General features: G+C 38.9%; 1 protein-coding gene across 10 annotated transcripts in view; it reads right to left on the bottom strand.

The window, feature by feature from the left end:
- The window catches only part of LOC124551077 (gastrula zinc finger protein XlCGF7.1-like), a 430,243-nt gene extending 417,353 nt beyond the window's left edge, over positions 1 to 12,890 (bottom strand). For 7 of the 10 annotated variants that reach the window (XM_047125998.1, XM_047125993.1, XM_047125988.1 and 4 more), the window contains exon 1: positions 12,705 to 12,890. In XM_047125998.1, coding sequence (XP_046981954.1) covers positions 12,705 to 12,707 — 3 coding nt within the window. In that variant the 5' untranslated portion in view covers positions 12,708 to 12,890. Of the gene's footprint in view, positions 1 to 12,306; positions 12,636 to 12,704 lie in introns of all 10 variants that reach the window. The other 3 variants (XM_047125991.1, XM_047125992.1, XM_047125990.1) reach the window with 3 other exon arrangements.
- Positions 12,891 to 18,108: the final 5,218 nt, after the last annotated feature.

Raw genomic sequence — 18,108 nt, 5'->3', positions numbered from 1 at the left:
CATCCTAATGAGAGAAGAAGAAAGAAAGAATGGGCGAAAAACTGGATTAAGAGGAGAAACGCTGGAAAAGGTGTGCTCCCCATGCTTCATAAACAGTTGAGGTTAGTTCGCATAACACCTACTTTTGTTTGAAAGGTATCACCATTTCATTACTGTTTGACTTTATAAATATACCAATAATGACGTAATCCATTACTATTCAAGATTATGTGCTTTCAAAAATCAGGTGAATATTCAGTGTGATATTTCTAGGAAATTTAAATGTGTCCGATTTTTGCAAGTAGTAGGTTTCTACATTCAACACAAAATTCAAAGTTTTGTACTTACGTTGTTCATCCCAGTGTCACTGCTTTTCTATGATTGTACTTTGGTGTACTCCACTTTAAATTGAGTACGTAAATTGTGCATTTTGCCATAGCAATCCTTGCTCGGCGTATATGGTCAAACAAGACACACGGCACTTGCAACTCTTTCGAGTGCTTCTGCACGCAAATGTTTATTCTAGTAGTTTGCGCTTTTCACAACTTACAGACAATGTTCTTCCCTATAAGTACATATCAATGCTTCAATCGTTTCCTTGGACCACTGCGACTGAAGTGCCATTATTTAATAATTGTAAGAACTTCCTACCGTACCTCATAACAGCAGAAAAGCGACTATCAACAAAGGCTTCCCACCCAAGCTTTCCGCATCTGACGTCACAAACGAAACGTCTCATGATTGGCCAACGCACATAGCCTGCAGGGAACCTTACAAGAAAAACAGCATCGGACCTATCCTGGAAATCTTACAAGGTTCCCAGCAAGGTAGCCCGCTAGCAGACGACGGAGCCCGCAAGGTAGCCGTCGCGCGAGCCAGCAAGGAAACATACAGCGAATCTTGCTCTGTGTGAGACGGGCTTTAATCATGGTTTCAATGTTTATAAAGCCATCTTCAGAAGGAAATATTAACAACCTTAACAGGTTAACAGCGAATACATGTTAATATATAATAATACAAAATATTATTCAAACTTACCGGTTTACATGTCATGGCAGAGATATGTGAAAAATACATGTAAAGACTGTCCCAACAATTACAAAAGACAGACATGGCAACCACTCAAAGTAAGACATGAAGAGCATCTCCTAAGTAAATGTGGGAGAATTGTGTACAATTCCACTTTTGCTGAACGCTACAATACCATACATCCAATATACGCCAGCACATACAACAAAAGCATCAGCTTCAAAGGAAGTGCGATTCCCAGTTCCAAAGGGCAGAGGGATGCAATATCTTGGATGGTCATAAAACTGAACCTCTTCTATGAGGAAACAATCTGATCTAAGAAGGACCTTCGTTTATGGGACCTGTTTCCTTGTTTCAATGAGTATCACTATCTCTCTTATTATTTTACATACTTTTAACACCCTGTATACTGTAAGCACTGACTTCTACTATGAACAAGCAACATGACCCTGCATATATGGATCTATGGAATTACTGTATCATAAATAAATAACCCCCCGCCCCATGCACCATGGACCATGCCATTGGTGGGGAGGCTTGTGTGTTTCAGCGATACAGATAGCTGTACCATAGGTGCAACCACAACGGAGCGGAAACTGTTGAGAGGCCAGACAAACATGTGGTTTCTGAAGAGGGCCAGCAGCCTTTTCAGTAGTTGCAGGGGCAACAGTCTGGATGATTGACTGATCTGGCCTTATAACACTAACCAAAACGGGCTTGCTGTGCTGGTACTGCAAATGGCTGAAAACTAGGGGAAACTTCAGCCGTAATTTTTTCCAAGGGCATGCAGCTTTACTGTATGGTTAAATGATGATGGCGTCCTCTTGCGAAAAATATTCTGGAGTAAAATAGTCCCCCATTTGGATCTCCGGGCAGGGACTACTCATGAGGACGTAGTTATCAGGAGAAAGAAATCTGGCGTTCTATGAATCAGAGCATGGAATGTTATATCCCTTAATCGGGAAGGTAGGTTAGAAAATTTAAAAAGGGAACTGGATAGGTTAAAGTCAGATATAGTGGGAATTAGTGAAGTTCGGTGGCAGGAGGAACAATACTTCTGGTTAGTTGAATACAGGGTTATAAATACAAAATCAAATAGGGGTAATGCAGGAGTAGGTTTAATAGTGAATTAAAAAATAGGACTGCAGGTAAGCAACTACAAACAGCATAATAAACACATTATTGTGACCAAGATAGACATAAGCCAATGCCTAACACAGTAGTACCAATTTATATGCCAACTAGCTCCGCAGATGACGAAGAGATTGATGAAATGTATGATGAGATAAAAGAAATTATTCAGATAGTGAAGGGAGATGTAAATTTAATAGTCATTGGTGACTGGAATTCGACAGTAGGAAAAGGAAGAGAAGGGAAAGTAGTAGGTGGATATGGAATGGGAGTAAGAAATGAAAGAGGAAGCCGCCTGGTAGAATTTTGCACAGAGCATAACTTAATCAGAGCTAACACTTGGTTCAAAAATCATGAAACAAGATTGTATACATGGAAGAGGCCTGGAGATACTGGAAGGTTTCAGATAGATTATATAATGGTAAGACAGCGATTTAGGAAGCAGCTTTTTAAATTGTGAGACATTTCCAGGGGCAGATGTGGACTCTGATCACAATCTATTGGTTATGAACTGTAGATTAAAACTGAAGAAACTGCAAAAAGGTGGGAATTTAAGGAGATGGGATCTGGATAAACTGACAGGCAGAAGTTGTAGAGAGTTTCAAGGGAGAGCATTAGGAAACAATTGACAGGAATGGGGGAAAGAAATACAGTAGAAGACGAATGGGTAGCTCTGAGGGATGAAGTAGTGAAGGCAGCAGAGGATCAAGAAGGTAAAAAGACGAGGGCTAGTAGAAATCCTTGGGTAACAGAAGAAATATTGAATTTAACTGATGAAAGGAGAAAACATAAAACTGCAGTAAAGAAGCAGGCAGAAAGGAATACAAACATCTCAAAAATGAAATCAACAGGAAGTGCAAAATTGCTAAGCAGGGATGGCTACAGGACAACTGTACAGATGTCGAGCCATATCTCATTACGGGTAAGATAGATACTGCCTACAGGAAAATTAAAGAGACCTTTGGCGAAAAGAGAACCGTATATGAACATCAAGAGCTCAGATGGAAACGCAGTTTTATGCAAAGAAGGGAAAGCAGAAAGGTGGAAGGAGAATACAGTGGGTCTATACAAGGGCAATGTACTTGAGGACACTATTATGGAAATGGAAGAGGATGTAGATGAAGATGAAATAGGAGATATGATACTGCGTGAAGAGTTTGACAGAGCACTGAAAGACCTAGGTCGAAACAAGGCCCTGGGAATAGATGACATGCCATTAGAACTACTGATAGCCTTGGGAGAGCCAGCCCTGACAAAACTCTACCATCTAATGAGCAAGTTGTATGAGACAGAAGAAATGCCCTCATACTTCAAGAAGAATATAATAATTCCAATACCAAAGAAAGCAGGTGTTGACAGATGTGAAAATTACTGAACTATCAGTTTAATAAGTCACGGCTGCAAAATAATACTGTGAATTCTTTACAGTCGAATGGAAAAACTGGTAGAAGCCGACCTCAGGGAAGATCAGTTTGGATTGCATAGAAATGTTGGAACATTGAAGAAATACTGACCTTATGACTTATCTTAGAAGATAGATTAAGGAAAGGCAAACCTACATTTCTAGCATTTGTAGACTTAGAGAAAGCTTTTGACAATGTTGACTGGAATACTCTCTTTCAAATTCTGAAGGTGGCAGGGGTAAAATACAGGGAGTGTAAGACTATTTACAGTTTGTACAGAAGAGTCGAGGGGCATGAAAGGGAAGCAGTTGTTGGGAAGGGAGTGAGACAGGGTTGTAGCTTATCCCCAATGTTATTCAATTTGTATACTGAGCAAGCAGTAAAGGAAACAAAACAAAAATTCAGAGTAGGAATTAAAATTCATGGAGAAGAAATAAAAACTTTGAGGTTCGCTGGTGACATTGTAATTCTGTCAGAGACAGCAAAGGACTTGGAAGAGCAGTTGAACGGAATTGACAGTGTCTTGATAGGAGGATATAAGATGGACATCAACAAAAGCAAAACGAGGATAATGGAATGTAGTCGAATTAAATCAGATGATGCTGAGGGAATTAGATTAGGAAATGAGACGCTTAAAGTAGTCAACGAGTTTTGCTATTTGGGGAGCAAAAAACGGATGATCGTCGAAGTAGAGAGGATATAAAATGTAGACTGGAAATGGCAAGGAAGTGTTTCTGAGAAGAGAAATTTTTTAACATCAAGTATAGATTTAAGTGTCAAGAAGTCATTTTTGAAAGTATTTGTATGGAGTGTAGCCATGTCTGGAGGCAAAACATGGACAATAAATAGTTTGGACAAGAAGAGAATAGAAGCTTTCGAAATGTGGTGCTACAGAAGAATGCTGAAGATTAGATGGGTAGATCACATAACTAATGAGGAGGTATAGAATAGAATTACGAAGAAGAGAAATTTGTGGCACAACTTGACTAGAAGAAGGGATCAGTTGGTAGGACATGTTCTGAGGCATCAAGGGATCACCAGTTTAGTATTGGAGGGCAGTGTGGAGGGTAAAAATCGTAGAGGGAGAACAAGAGATGAATACACTAAGCAGGTTCAGAAGGATGTAGGTTGCAGTAGGTACCAGCAGATGAAGAAGCTTGCACAGAGCAGAGTAGCATGGAGAGCTGCATCAAACCAGTCTCTGGACTGAACACCACAACAACAAATAAATAAATGCTAGTGCATTATGACTAGCAAAACACATGAATAACATCAACCACAAAAAACCAAGAGAACTCTGACACTTCTGTTAGCCAAAGATTTTTGAGGTGTGAAACTGTGAAGAAACTTGTTGAGAGAGAGAGAGAGAGAGAGAGAGAGAGAGAGAGAGAGAACCGGCTCACAGATTAACCCAAAATATTTGTAATAATTCATTCCGTTGTTACTAACTGATTAAACAAGATAGCAGAGAAATTGCAAAAGGTGGAGTGCAAACATTCCCCAGATAAGTTGCTACTTACCATATTACAGAGGTGCTGAGTCGCAATTAGGCATGCGCGCTTGCGGAACAGTACCAGAGAGTGTGGTCTCGTGTGTGTGTGTGTGTGTGTGTGTGTTTTGTCTATTCTGAGTAAGGCCTGTCTGGCCAAAAGCTTTGATTGTGACAGTCTTTTTGTTGTGCCTACCTGCAGCTCAGCATCTCTGCTATATGGTGAGTAGCAACTTTCCTTTTCGTAATATTGACATTATTCCCTCTAGGACATTCCAAGTCTTAAGTGTGGTTAACTTTCAGACCTAAAATAATAACAAAGAATACCAGTCAAACTCTTACTATATTTTCAAAAAAGAAGTTGTCATGTGTGTGCCAAAATAGGTAAGAGCAATCAAAGAACTGAAGACAGCTGGTGACGGTCTCAATCAATAATTTCTATTTTAAATTTTGTTTGACTGCACTGAATGCTAAACTAGTTCCCAAGACCATTATTGATAAAATAATAGTTACTGGTTTTATTTTTGACCTATTGTCTGAATGATAAACACAATGTAATTAGTCATATTAACATTATGTACTGGCTCTTGTTTGATGAGAGGAGCACCACAAGCAGAACTTCTACATTTCACTGGTGCCATCTTCTGCAAAAGAAGAAGAAGAAGAAGAAGAAGAAGAAAGAAGGAGAAGAAGTAAGTGAACACCAATCACAAACAACAACCTGAGGCTAAATCATGCACCATAATAAAAGTACATGGAAAATTCTAGGTTTCCAGAATGAGATTTCCACTCTGCAGCGGAGTGTGTGCTGATATGAAACTTCCTTGAAGATTAAAACTGTATGCCGGACCGAGGCTTGAACTCGGGACCTTTGCCTTTCGCGGGCAAGTGCTCTATCAACTGAGCTACCCAAGCATGACTCACGCCCCGTCCTCACAGCTTTACTTTTGCCAGTACCTTGTCTCCTACCTTCCAAACTTTACAGAATCTCTCCTGCGAACCTTGCAGAACTAGCACTCCTGAAAGAAAGGATATTGCGGAGACATGGCTTAGCCACAGCCTGGGGGATGTTTCCAGAATGAGATTTCCACTCTGCAGTGGAGTGTGTGCTGATATGAAACTTCCTGGCAGATTAAAACTGTGTGCCGGACTGCGACTCGAACTCGGACCTTTGCCTTTCGCGGGCAAGTGCTCTACCATCTGAGCTACCCAAGCACGACTCACGCCCCCTCCTCACAGCTTTACTTGTGGTAGAGCACTTGCCCATGAAAGAGACAGGTCCCAAGTTCGAGTCTCGGTCCAGCACACAGTTTTAATTTTCCAGGAAGTTTCAATTCTAGGTTTGTTCGTTGGAGAATTAAAGCGTGTATTTGAAGGAATGTTTTCATTTTGTTTCACTGATCCTTTGACTAGTTTATTAGTGTTGGTTAAAAGTAAGCACTTCTTTGAAACCTTAACTGTTCCACACATACATAGTTTCAATCATGGAATCCAGATCAAAATGAAATCAATATCTTGTTAATGACTCATTCTATAAATTATCTCAACATACTGACTACCGATTTGCAAAGCACTGTTAGAATTGTAGCAAACAATGTTCAGTGAATAAACCATTTCATGATAAAGCATTAATTTTTTTTTCCAACAGAAACAGTGTGGGATCTACTATTTGATGAATAGCAACTGAATAATCTATAATATAAAATTAGAGATTTTCTGGTAATAATTCAAGATGCTACATCTATACTCCGCAAACCATCATGATGTGCATGGCACAGGTGCATCTCATTGTACCAGTTGTTAGGGTTTCTTCCTGTTCCATTTGTGAATGGAGTGTGGGAAGAATGATTGTTTGAATGGCTATGTGCATGCTGTAATTATGCTAATCTTACCATCTCAGTCCCTACATGAACAATATGCAGGAGGTTGTAATATATTTCTAGATTCAACATTTAGAGCTGATTCTTGCAACTTTGTTAATACACTTTCTTGGAATATTATACATCTATCTTCAAGAGTCTGCCAGTTCAGTTTCTTCAATATCTCTGTGACACTCTCTCAAGGATCAAACAAACCTGTGACCATTTGTGCTATCCTTCTCTGTATACGTTCAATATCCCCTATTAATCCTATTTGGTATGGGTCACACACACATGAGCAATATTTTAGAACCAATCACACTAGTGATTTGTAAGCTATCTCCTTTCATAAACTAATTGCCCTTCCCCAGTATTCTACAAAGAAACTGAAGTTTGCCAGCTACTTTACCCACAACTGTGCATTTGTGATCATTCCGTTTCGTATCCCCACGCAGTGTTACACCAACATGTTTATATGAGTTGGCCGATTCCAACAGTGACTCATTGACATTACAGCCTAGGATACGATGGTTGTTTTTTTTTTTTTTTGTTTTGTTTTGTGATACACACAATTTTACATTTTTAAAATTTAAATCGAGTTGCCGATCTTCGCCCCACTTTGAAATCTTATCAAGATCACTCTGAACATTCATGCAGCTTCTTTCAGACTGTACTTCATTCTAGGCAACTGCATCATCTGCAAAATGGCTGAGGTTACAATTAACATTGTCTGCAGTGTCATTAATATACAACATGAACACCAAGGGTCCCATCACACTTCTGTAGGACACACCCGAAGTTACTTCTACATCTGAAGAAGTAACTGATAACAACAAGAGGTGTCTATGTCTAACCACTTTTATTAATGGGTTTTCATATAAGTCTGCTATAGGAATGTATATTTTTCTTGAAGCATCTCTGAACAATTTTCTTTAGTCCTGACAGCATTCAGTCTCATAATAGTTTGTGTAATTTTTCTTGCCTCACTCACTCTCGCCTCTTCATTGTTGTGTGTGCTCAACGAAAATTATCAAACTTCTTTTACATGTTAGCTTCCCAACAGTAACAGAATTCCTTTTCCCACAAAACACGGTTGAAAACAAATTAGCCTATGCAAAGAAACTGCCAGTTCAGTGTCAACAACCAAGAGTTATATTGATAGAACAGCTCAGCACTGGAAAGAGAATATATGTAAGAGGAGATTCTCCAAATACTGGGAAGTTGCTCTTCTGTCTGAGGGAAGTTTCATTTGTGAATAGCAAACTTCTTTTCCTCCTAAACACAAACCAAGGTGGAGCAACATGACACTTACATTATTCTATTTGTAGTGATCATATTTTAGGAACAGAAGACAAAATCTAAAAAGTGATAGATGTGGAAATACATTTTAGTTCCAAGAATGAAACAACTGTACATAGGACTTGGCAGTGAACTTTAAAAGAAACAGGAAAGATGGCAACAGAATTTTGAAGTCAGCTATTAGAGCTTTGCAACTAAGTGTCTTAAATCTTGTAACATAAAATATATAATAATAAATCACCAGACGTGTTCATGTAAACATTTCAGTCTCTCTCAAAAACAGAATACTTTCATTTCATCCCCAACCCACACCTCAAAATAAATAAATAAATAAACTGCGGCAAGGGAGTATTTGTCAAAACTTTGTAAGGCAACAGTAAGTAAAAAATAAAATAATCAATGTTTGAAAATATAAAATAATGTTGTTATGGTCTTCAGTCCCAAGTTCTCCACAGCACTCGATCCTGTGCAAGTCCTTCGTCTCTGAATGACTACTACAATCACCATCCATTAGAGCCTGCTTACTGTACTCGTCATCTAGTCTCCCTCTGGAATTTTTACGCCTCCCCCCCCCCCCCCGACACACACACCACTACAAAACTGAAGTGACAATTTCTTGATGTCTCACAATGTGTCCTATCAACTGATCCCTTCATTTAGTCCAATTATGCTACAAAATTTCTTATCTTCTTGAACCTATTCAGAATTTCTTCATTAGTTACCTGACCTACCAATCCAGTCCTCAGCATTCCTCTCTAGCACCAAAAGCTTATGCCCAGTACCACCGAAGGCCGCGCCACCTGTGAAAGTAGCCACACCGTATGTCAGCTCTGCTGCAATTTCTGCACAGTATTTTAAGTGGGCAGAGCGATGAACCAACTGTCCACAAAATGAATTGCCACCACCACACTGTCAAGAACAGAGCTGGTCGGCCCAGTGGTGGAAACACACTGCTCAACACAACATGCTTGAATGTAATAACTGCTTCACAACACTTGTCATCTGTATCCTTCCACCTCATACCAGCTTTCCTGAACTGCACAGGTGTGAGTTATCCTTGCTCCTGTAATCCTCCTGGCCTCAATCTCCAGTAACCCACAGCTCTCACACACTCTACCAAATAGCATCCTCTTCCTCTGTTCTGTCACCCCATATCAATAAACACCGTGTCACTGCCATTTGAGCCACTGTATACCTTTCCTCAACTCCTCCTCTCACTTTCCAGTCTTTCTTCCTCTACCCACCCCATTGTGTGCCTGTCAATGACTCGTGACTTCTACTATTTCGTTAGTGCCTGAAGTTTTGGACACACTGAGGAACAACCTGGACAAAAGTTCAAATATGATGCAGGATCAACATATGCTGCTAAACTGAATTCACAAACTCATCTTCCTCCCCCCCCCCCCCTCCCCCCAGTGTAAAGAAGGAAGAAAGGAAGATAAGAGTTAACATCTTGTCAATTCTGAGGTCATTATAGGTGGAGCACAACCTCACATTTTTTCAAGGAGTGGGAAGGAAATTGGCCATGACCCTTCAAAGGAGCCAGGCCGGCATTTTCGTGGAATGATTTGAGGAAATCGTAAAATTCTTACACGAGACAATATTATAAAAAGGTTAGATTGCTATTCACCATATAGTGGAGATGATGAGGCACAGAGAGGCACAACAAAAAGACTGCCTTCTTGGCCAAAAGCTCACTTTTTTGACAGCCTTTCTGTTGCACCTATCTGTGACTTGGTATCTACGCTATATAGAGAGTAGCAATCTATCATTTTCATAATACTGCCATTCTTCCATCCTGGCTTTTCCATTGTTTGAAAACTTATAAAGGATGACCAGATGTGGATTTGAACAGTCATCCTCCCTTATGGGAACCCAGTGTGCTAACCACTGCATCATCTCACTTAGTTTTATTTCTGTATAAAAGATCACTTATCAGCCATGTATGCATTAGCTACAAGTTTTGGTAGATAATCAGTAAAGAAGTGTATGTTCCAAATATGGTTCATAGTTCTGACAAAGTGAAACCTAAAGCAGCAACAAAACACTGCAAATAACAGAACATATTGAAATAAGAACTATACTTCAGAAGACACTCAAGGATCTGACAACAGTACAAGCAGTTAAGCTAAACAAATGGAGAACCACAGGTAAAAGTGCAACATCACGTAAATATGATCTTCCTAACATATTGGAAGTTTACACAACTGGGCTAGTACAAGATACATTATATTAGATAGTTCATAAAGCTCTACTTAGTTGTGAGATACTTGGAGTCTCTTACAAATATGATATGGGTCCTATTGCTCAGTGATTGTTCTCCAATATCAAATTATATTAAATTTTGTGTGTGGCACATTTTACACAAAACACTCCCTATGCAAAGTCAAAGCTACGGAAATTATTGCACACACAGTTTCAAGCCTGCACAATACAATCAAGAGTCCAGCTCGGGTACTACCCCACTAATGGTCACTTTGACGCAATTAGCGAATTTTTAAGCATCCTTTGAATAACAGCCAATTTTACATTAGCTTATTGCAAACAACATGACATGTGCCATTCACTTAAATATATAAGCATTTGTTTGTTTGTTTGTTTGTTCTTAAAAAGCTGGTGCATTAATTAAATATGATACAACCCAGAGACATACCATTAAATTTCTATGGCCATCAACAGAGCCATATTCAGTCTTGGTTCCCATTATGGCCATAAGTACAGTCATGTGTGTCCTCTTTTGGCCACTTTTAAAAATTTATGTAAACCATCTATAATACATGTTTGGTCTGCATTGTAACTAGGCTAATTTTATTTCAGTACACTTATTTAAAATATTATGATATTTTTATATCAACAGAGACCTAAGAGACATGCTTGACCATGTCATATTAATTTAGCTATCCTTGCAACACAATAAAATATGCATTACAAATTCTTTGAGAAACCAAAGAAATTCAGTATTCTATCAGTGAAGTTAAAAAGGCACTGGAAGCTATTGTTGAGGGAATGAAGATTGCTATTGCGAGCAAATTATACAATGCTCCAATAACATTAAGAAATAAAATTTGTGGTATGTCTCCACACGGGCTAATGTGGCCCAAATCCTAACTTAGGGGAGGCAGAAAAAAGAAAAGATGTTGATGGGATTGGTTCTAGACTGTTCCAAACTGGAAATTCCAATTACAATGAATATTTATAGATGTACGTATGTACAAACTTACTGAAAAGGCAGATTTATGAAGTTCTAAGGTTGCACTGCTAACAATCAACCTGGAAAAGTGATTTACGGCTCTCTTAAAACAAGCAAAGTTTTGTTACAAAAGGATGCTGAATGTTAATGGGGCTTAAGGTTCTATTACCAGGGAGAGAAATATTTCAACGAAGTATCTGAAACTAAATGATATGTTAAATGACCATAACAGAGTTTTTAATATGCGTGAATCCTCCCTCTTCTTTGGATCCTAAAGGGGAATTAATCACAGATTGTTTCTAGGCAAATCATTACAATACTTTTTGTTAATTTTTTCTGTTCCACTCAGTTGCTGTAAGTTAAAATTTATTTACTTTACTGATGTTTGATTTCTAATGTATAGTATAGAGTACAAATTACTTTCTAGCAAATCGATTCTACAATTATTTAAAGCCACACTTTTATCATAATATGCAACAGAGTAAACTTATAGATACATTGGGTTGTCCTTAAGATGGCCATAAGTAGTGCATCAACCTGCAGTTCTCTAGCTACCCTTAGGACTTTTAGAATGCAGAAGAAAGCCATGTGGATCATTAAAGCACACAAAACTACAGACTCCTGCAAATATACTTCCAGGACGCTGGACATGCTAACACTGCCTTTCTTGTATATTTACGACACCGTAAAATTCTTTCTCAAAAGAAGGAAAACGCACACAGTGCCATGTAGACTAAAGAAAAACTGTTTTATTCACAGACTTGCAAGTGTGCTAATAGACAACTTAGCCGAAAGCGAGCATTCTACATTCGCTTTCAGCTGTCCAATTAGATCCCCAAAATACGATATAAAGTCTATTAAAGATAACGAACAACTCTGGAAATATATTAAGCCTTATTTGCTGTTTATAATCTATAAAAAAAATACCTACAACAGTAGATATGCTGGTTACGTTTAATTACAACAAATGTAGTATAGCTAATTTTGTAAACTTGTTTTAATGAATCGTAAACCATATACTACACAAAGTAAATATTTAAAAAAATGTCCATCTGTTGCACTATTCGATGAAAATGAACGTATGGCATTGTAGGTCGGAAGGCCCCATCGGGCGAAGTTCGGCCGCTTGCGCGCCGGTGAAGATGATAACGCAACACCCATTCCACAAGCGGAGAAAATCCCCAACCCAGCCGGGAATCGAACCCGGACCCGCTGCATAGGAGGCAAACACGTAACCACCCGGCTAAGCAGGCGGACTGAAATGTTAGATGCTATGGATAAAATAAATAAAGATATGCAACGCTTATCGCTTCGATAAAACTAACCATTTACAGTGTAAATGTTCCGAGGATCAATTCCGGTTATTTCTTTTAGCGCATCACTACTGTTTCACAAACGTTACGTCAAAACTTGATTTTATCTCTCTCTGCGCTCCTTTTACGTTCCATATTTATTTGTTTGTAAACTTAAGAGTTACATAGTAAGACGTTTGCGCGTTTAGTTGCAATCGAGAATGTTCTCATAATCGATTATGAATCTGCCGATATTTTTTTCGCGACAATTTAATTTTACTTAATCGATCCTCCTCACTATTACTTTGTTCAATTATTCATTTTTGGTTTTAAAATCTGTTAAATGTTGACTTCCTGTCTACAAACTTTTTACTTAAGTAAAACCAGATAAATATTCCAACTGCGAGGGAACAGTTCATTAACAGCAAAACTGGAATATATTAGCTGAAGGCTCAAACTTTACGGAAAGTTTGCATAACTACAGGCTAACACATGGAGTAAATCTTTTTTAGAAAAAAAGTGTGCATTTAAATGCCAAATGACAAAAGAAACATTTTGATTAAAGAATAACTTCATTGCTAATCACCGCTTCTGTGAAAATAAACATCTTATTCATAATATTTTTTTGTATCCTTATGAAAACGAACCTTTTCTCTTTTTAGTTTCTGGATAACAAATTAGATAGTACCCTTCATGAGTGATATCTACAACAATGCACGGTCCAGATTAAAGAGATCACCACTTTCTTTTTTAAATAAAGACGCTTTAGGGTACGTTCTGATGAGAATCTTGGCTTCAATTATGTTCTATTTTATTTTTCCTAACCTGTTATTGAACTGGGACTTTGTCTTTTGACCATTACGTCGCTGTTCTTGTAAAACTCCACGTATCTGATAATTTTTGTTGCCGGCTCACTCGGATACTTTAGTTACTGGCTTTATCCATCCATTCTTTTCTATTTCGTTAAACATTACCTCAGATGGCGTGTGTTTAGTAAACGAATTAGATAAATTTAATTGTCTAATACAGTTAGGTAGTCAGTCCATTTTGACTGCTTTTTTTTGGAGCATATGCCCTGATAAATTTATTAAAGCTATTTCAGAATTGACCTTGGTGTTAATTTCGGTATTTTTAGCTTCCATCCATTCGGACATGTCCTCTTCCCACTTTTTAGATTGTTTACTCAAATATTCATCGATATATTTTGATTGTCTACTTCCAAGTCCAAGTTTTCGGTCTTTTATGTATGGTATTTTCAATCTTGGTCTGCTTTCCCTGGATACCTTCTAAGTCTAACTTTAATTGAGCGACCAGCTCAGAAAATTCTCATATTTACGGTTAAAGTTGGCCAATTTGGTATGGATTTGTTCCAAAGCATCGAAAATCTTGCTATCTTTCCCTACTAATTTTCTGTCACATTGTTTTTCCTTTTCCTAAGCTTGGCGATTAATCTCTTACCCCTTTCCGCCTGTCTCTTCTCCCTTTCCTTACGTCGTTCATCTAATCTGATTAAAAAAGGAGTAAGTAGGTCAGACGTCATTCTTTAACTGCGTATCTCCTCCAGTAATATCACAGATTCTATGATTTCATCAACATGTTGATGCAAAACCGCTTCAGGACATGCTTAGCTGTGTTCAGTAACGAATTCAGAGGCATCTTGGGTCGATGACTTACGACTACCAAATCTGCTATTTACTGGCATTGGAATATTTTATATCTCTAAGTCGTCTAAATCAGCTACATTTTCCTGTGATACCAGATCGGTCGGCCTGTCAGATGCCATGGTTCCTTTATGTGTTCTTACCATTGCTGTTGAAACACGATGCCTTAAACAAATCACGATAGCTTCAACAACAGATTCTCCCAGTAAATGAAACTTCATAATAAGTTGAATGCACACTAACTGACGAAATCGCGGAAACTATGTATTATTGCAAACTACAAAATATCTTGACTTAGTTAACCAAACCAAACCAAATTACAGCACTATCAGTCATCAAGATCAAAGTGCAATGAAAATGCAAGATCGCAAATATCAATGTGCTTACCTTATTGTAGACTTGAGTAGTTCTGTGTACATCGATACCCAGTGTTAAACTTTCTCTTTCATTGAGGCTCAGCCAATAAAACAGGCACATGCAACGGAAAATCACAGGCTAGTCACAATAAAAATTAATAACACTACATTGTTCGATTAATCACACTTGCACCATTATTCAATAATGGAAAACACAATAAAGCCTTAATTGATGATAATTACCTAACTGATCTCTTCCTTGTCTGGATCCCACGTCAATCTGTTAATTGAGGTTTACAATTCTTGCGCTATTTTCGGACGTCGAGTTCGTTTGCACCTAGGTTCCTTCTGACCTCAGAATGTGATAATTGTTAATTTTCTTTGCGAGCCGATGCCACAATTTCCTCCGATGCCATAATTTCCTGTCTTAAAAATTCGTCTTAAAGCAGAGCTCGGTAATTTTCAAGAATGATTGCCTATCGAAGTCGCTAGGTCCAAATGATACATATTGAAAGTGCGATCGTAAATCCATCATGCGACTCCGGTGGCGGGCGTCACTACAGCAACGACAAAAGAAGAGCGTTACAAAACTACCTGTAATTGCAAAGGAGACGACTTACCTTACTCGTCGTCGGTGTTGTCGCCATATGAAAGTTCATTACAGTGGTCTGGATGGATAATTTAAAGGAGTCGAACCATGTACTCTTCCTGGTACTCGTTCGTTTTCTGCACTGTCGGAAATGAAATTGTAACGGTATTTCAGCATCGCAACTGTTCTTACGATGTTTTACACACTTCGCACCACCACAGTGTACACAGTCCCTTCTTTCCTCGTCCCTTAGTACTCCATATTTACGACAAAAAGTCAAACAATTTTCTACGCTGGATAAACATGGAATTAGATTCTTCCATGTGAGAGAATCTGCCGAAGAAACGTCAAGAACACCAGACATCCCACTCACTAACGATATAATTAGTCTGAGTTTTCCTAGTAACTCACAAATAATTCGCGGAGGTATGTAATTTACAGCAAGTAAGGGAACGATTGAAAAAAGGTAAAAATGATAATCACAAATAATTGACCACAACACCCGCCACTGCAGACGCATGATCGATTTACGATCGCATGTTCGACATGTATCGTTTGGTTCCATCGACTTCGATAGGCAATCATTCTTGGAAATTACCTAGAGCTCAAAAAAGGGGTTGAATACTTTGTAGTATCTTTCTCTCTTTAACTTTGGCGGATTAATCAATTAATATAGTCTATAATCTTTAAGCAAGTTCTGCCTAGATTAATTTTACACTCTTGCAAGTAAGTTGAATTCACGTCAAAAGTTATTTTTGGGAGCTGTTATAAAGTCAATGTTCGTTAATGTTGGCAAAGATAGTATGCCTGTGTTAAATTTCGTTCGACTAATGAAACAATGACAATTGGTGTACTGTGCTGTGTGGTACAGTGATCGAGAATGTTTAAAGTTCTCGCAGTTTCAACTATGAATAAATTTCTATTCACTGAAGCTCCTTATCTTTCTTCTCTGAATTCACTTAAAGAAAAATAAATATCAGTTTATTTTAATAATAAAAATTTCCCCATTCCCAGTTATAATTACTTCCAGGTAGGGTGGAAGGTACTTCTGAAATTAAAGCATTGAATAGTTTCACACTATATATTTTCACAATTAAATGTCATGAGGGCTCACACGACCAAACAGAATACAGGCAGCATGAGACAAAATGAGCTGACATAAAATGACAAAATGACAGAAACGAGAGTGAGACTCTATTCTCTCCACTATTTATAGACATAGACAAAACAGAAGTGATGTAACTACAACTTCTTCTGTCTAGAAGTTCTTAATACACTAATTATTCTTTTGAAATGGTTATTCTTAAATGATTCACAATTATACATAAACATTAACGAAATTATTTAAAATCATGGCTTATGGTCGTATAAGAGTGGCTTCACAGGCCAAGACAACATGTCGACACTCTGTAGAGCATGTTGGGTTACAACAGCATTATATGAGCGGGCGTTATCACGCAGGAAAACACCAACTCGAGTGCTGTTCATAAATGGTACCACAACAAGTCGAATCACCAGATTGACATACAAATGTGCAGTCAGGGCATGGGATAACCACGAGAGTACTCCTACTGTCATACCAAATTGCACTGCAGACTATAACTCCAAGCATAGGTCCAGTGTGTCTAGCACTCAGACAGGTTGGTTGCAAGCCCTCAATTGGCCTCCTCCTATCCAACAGATGACCATCAATAGCACCAATGTAGAACCAGCTCCCATCAGAAAACACAAGAAACCTCCATCCTGCCCTCCAATGAGTTCTCACTTGACACCTCTGTAGTTGCAAATGGCAGTGGTTTGGGGTCAGTGGGAATTTGCACCACAGAACATCTGACTCGGAGCTGTCCTTGAAGTAACCAATTTGTAATAGTTCACTGCGTGCCAACTGTTGTTCAAATGTTTGCTATAGATGCAGTGTGATGTGTTAGAGCCATACATTGAACACAATGGTCTTCACTCTAGGTAGAGCCACGTGGCCATCCAGAGCCCAGTCTTGTTGTGACTGTAAATTCTCATGATCACCACTGACAGCAATCATGTACAGTGACTACATTCCCTCCACATCTTTGTGCAGTATCACAGAAGGAACATTCGGTTCTGCTGTCATACGGAATTGTACCCCAGACCACAACTCCGAGTGCAGGTCCAGTGTGTCTACAGTCTACAATGCAGGCAGGTTCGTTGCAGGTCCTCAACTTTCCTCCTCCTAACCATCATATGGCCATCACTGGCAGGGAAGCAAAACAAACTTTCATCAGAAAACGCAGCAGACCTCCACCCTGCCTTCTAATGAGCTCTCGCTTGACGCCATTGAAGTCGCAATTGGTGGTGGTAGTGTTGGGTCAGTGGAATGCACGTCTGCCTCTCAGCCGTCTTTGAAGTTACCAATTTGTAAGAGATCTTTGTGTCGCTGTGGTGCCAACTGCTGCTCAAATTGCTGCGGCAGATGCAGTACGATGCAACAGAGCCTTATGCCAAACGCGATGGTCTTCCCTCTCGGTACTGCCATGTGGCCGTTTGGAGCCCAAACGTCTTGCAAACGTACATTCTTGTGACCATTGGTTGAAATGGTTCAAATAGCTCTAAGCACTATGGGACTTAACATCTGAGGTCATCAGTCCCCTAGACTTAGAACTACTTAAACCTTACCTAAGGGCATCACACACATCCACGTCCGAGGCAGGATTCGGACATGTGACTGTAGCAGCAGTGCAGTTCCGGACTAGGCGAAGCGCTCGGCCACAGCAGCCGGCGTGACCATTGGTACCAGCAACCATATAAAGTAGCTACATTCGTTCCAAGTCTTTCTGCAGTATCACAGAAGGAACATC

Source organism: Schistocerca americana, chromosome 9, assembly GCF_021461395.2.
Source record: "Schistocerca americana isolate TAMUIC-IGC-003095 chromosome 9, iqSchAmer2.1, whole genome shotgun sequence".
In the NCBI taxonomy this organism is placed as follows: Eukaryota; Metazoa; Arthropoda; class Insecta; order Orthoptera; family Acrididae; genus Schistocerca; species Schistocerca americana.
The sequence above is the reverse complement of the archived record's forward strand: the minus strand, read 5'-3'. Positions and strand labels throughout refer to the sequence as shown.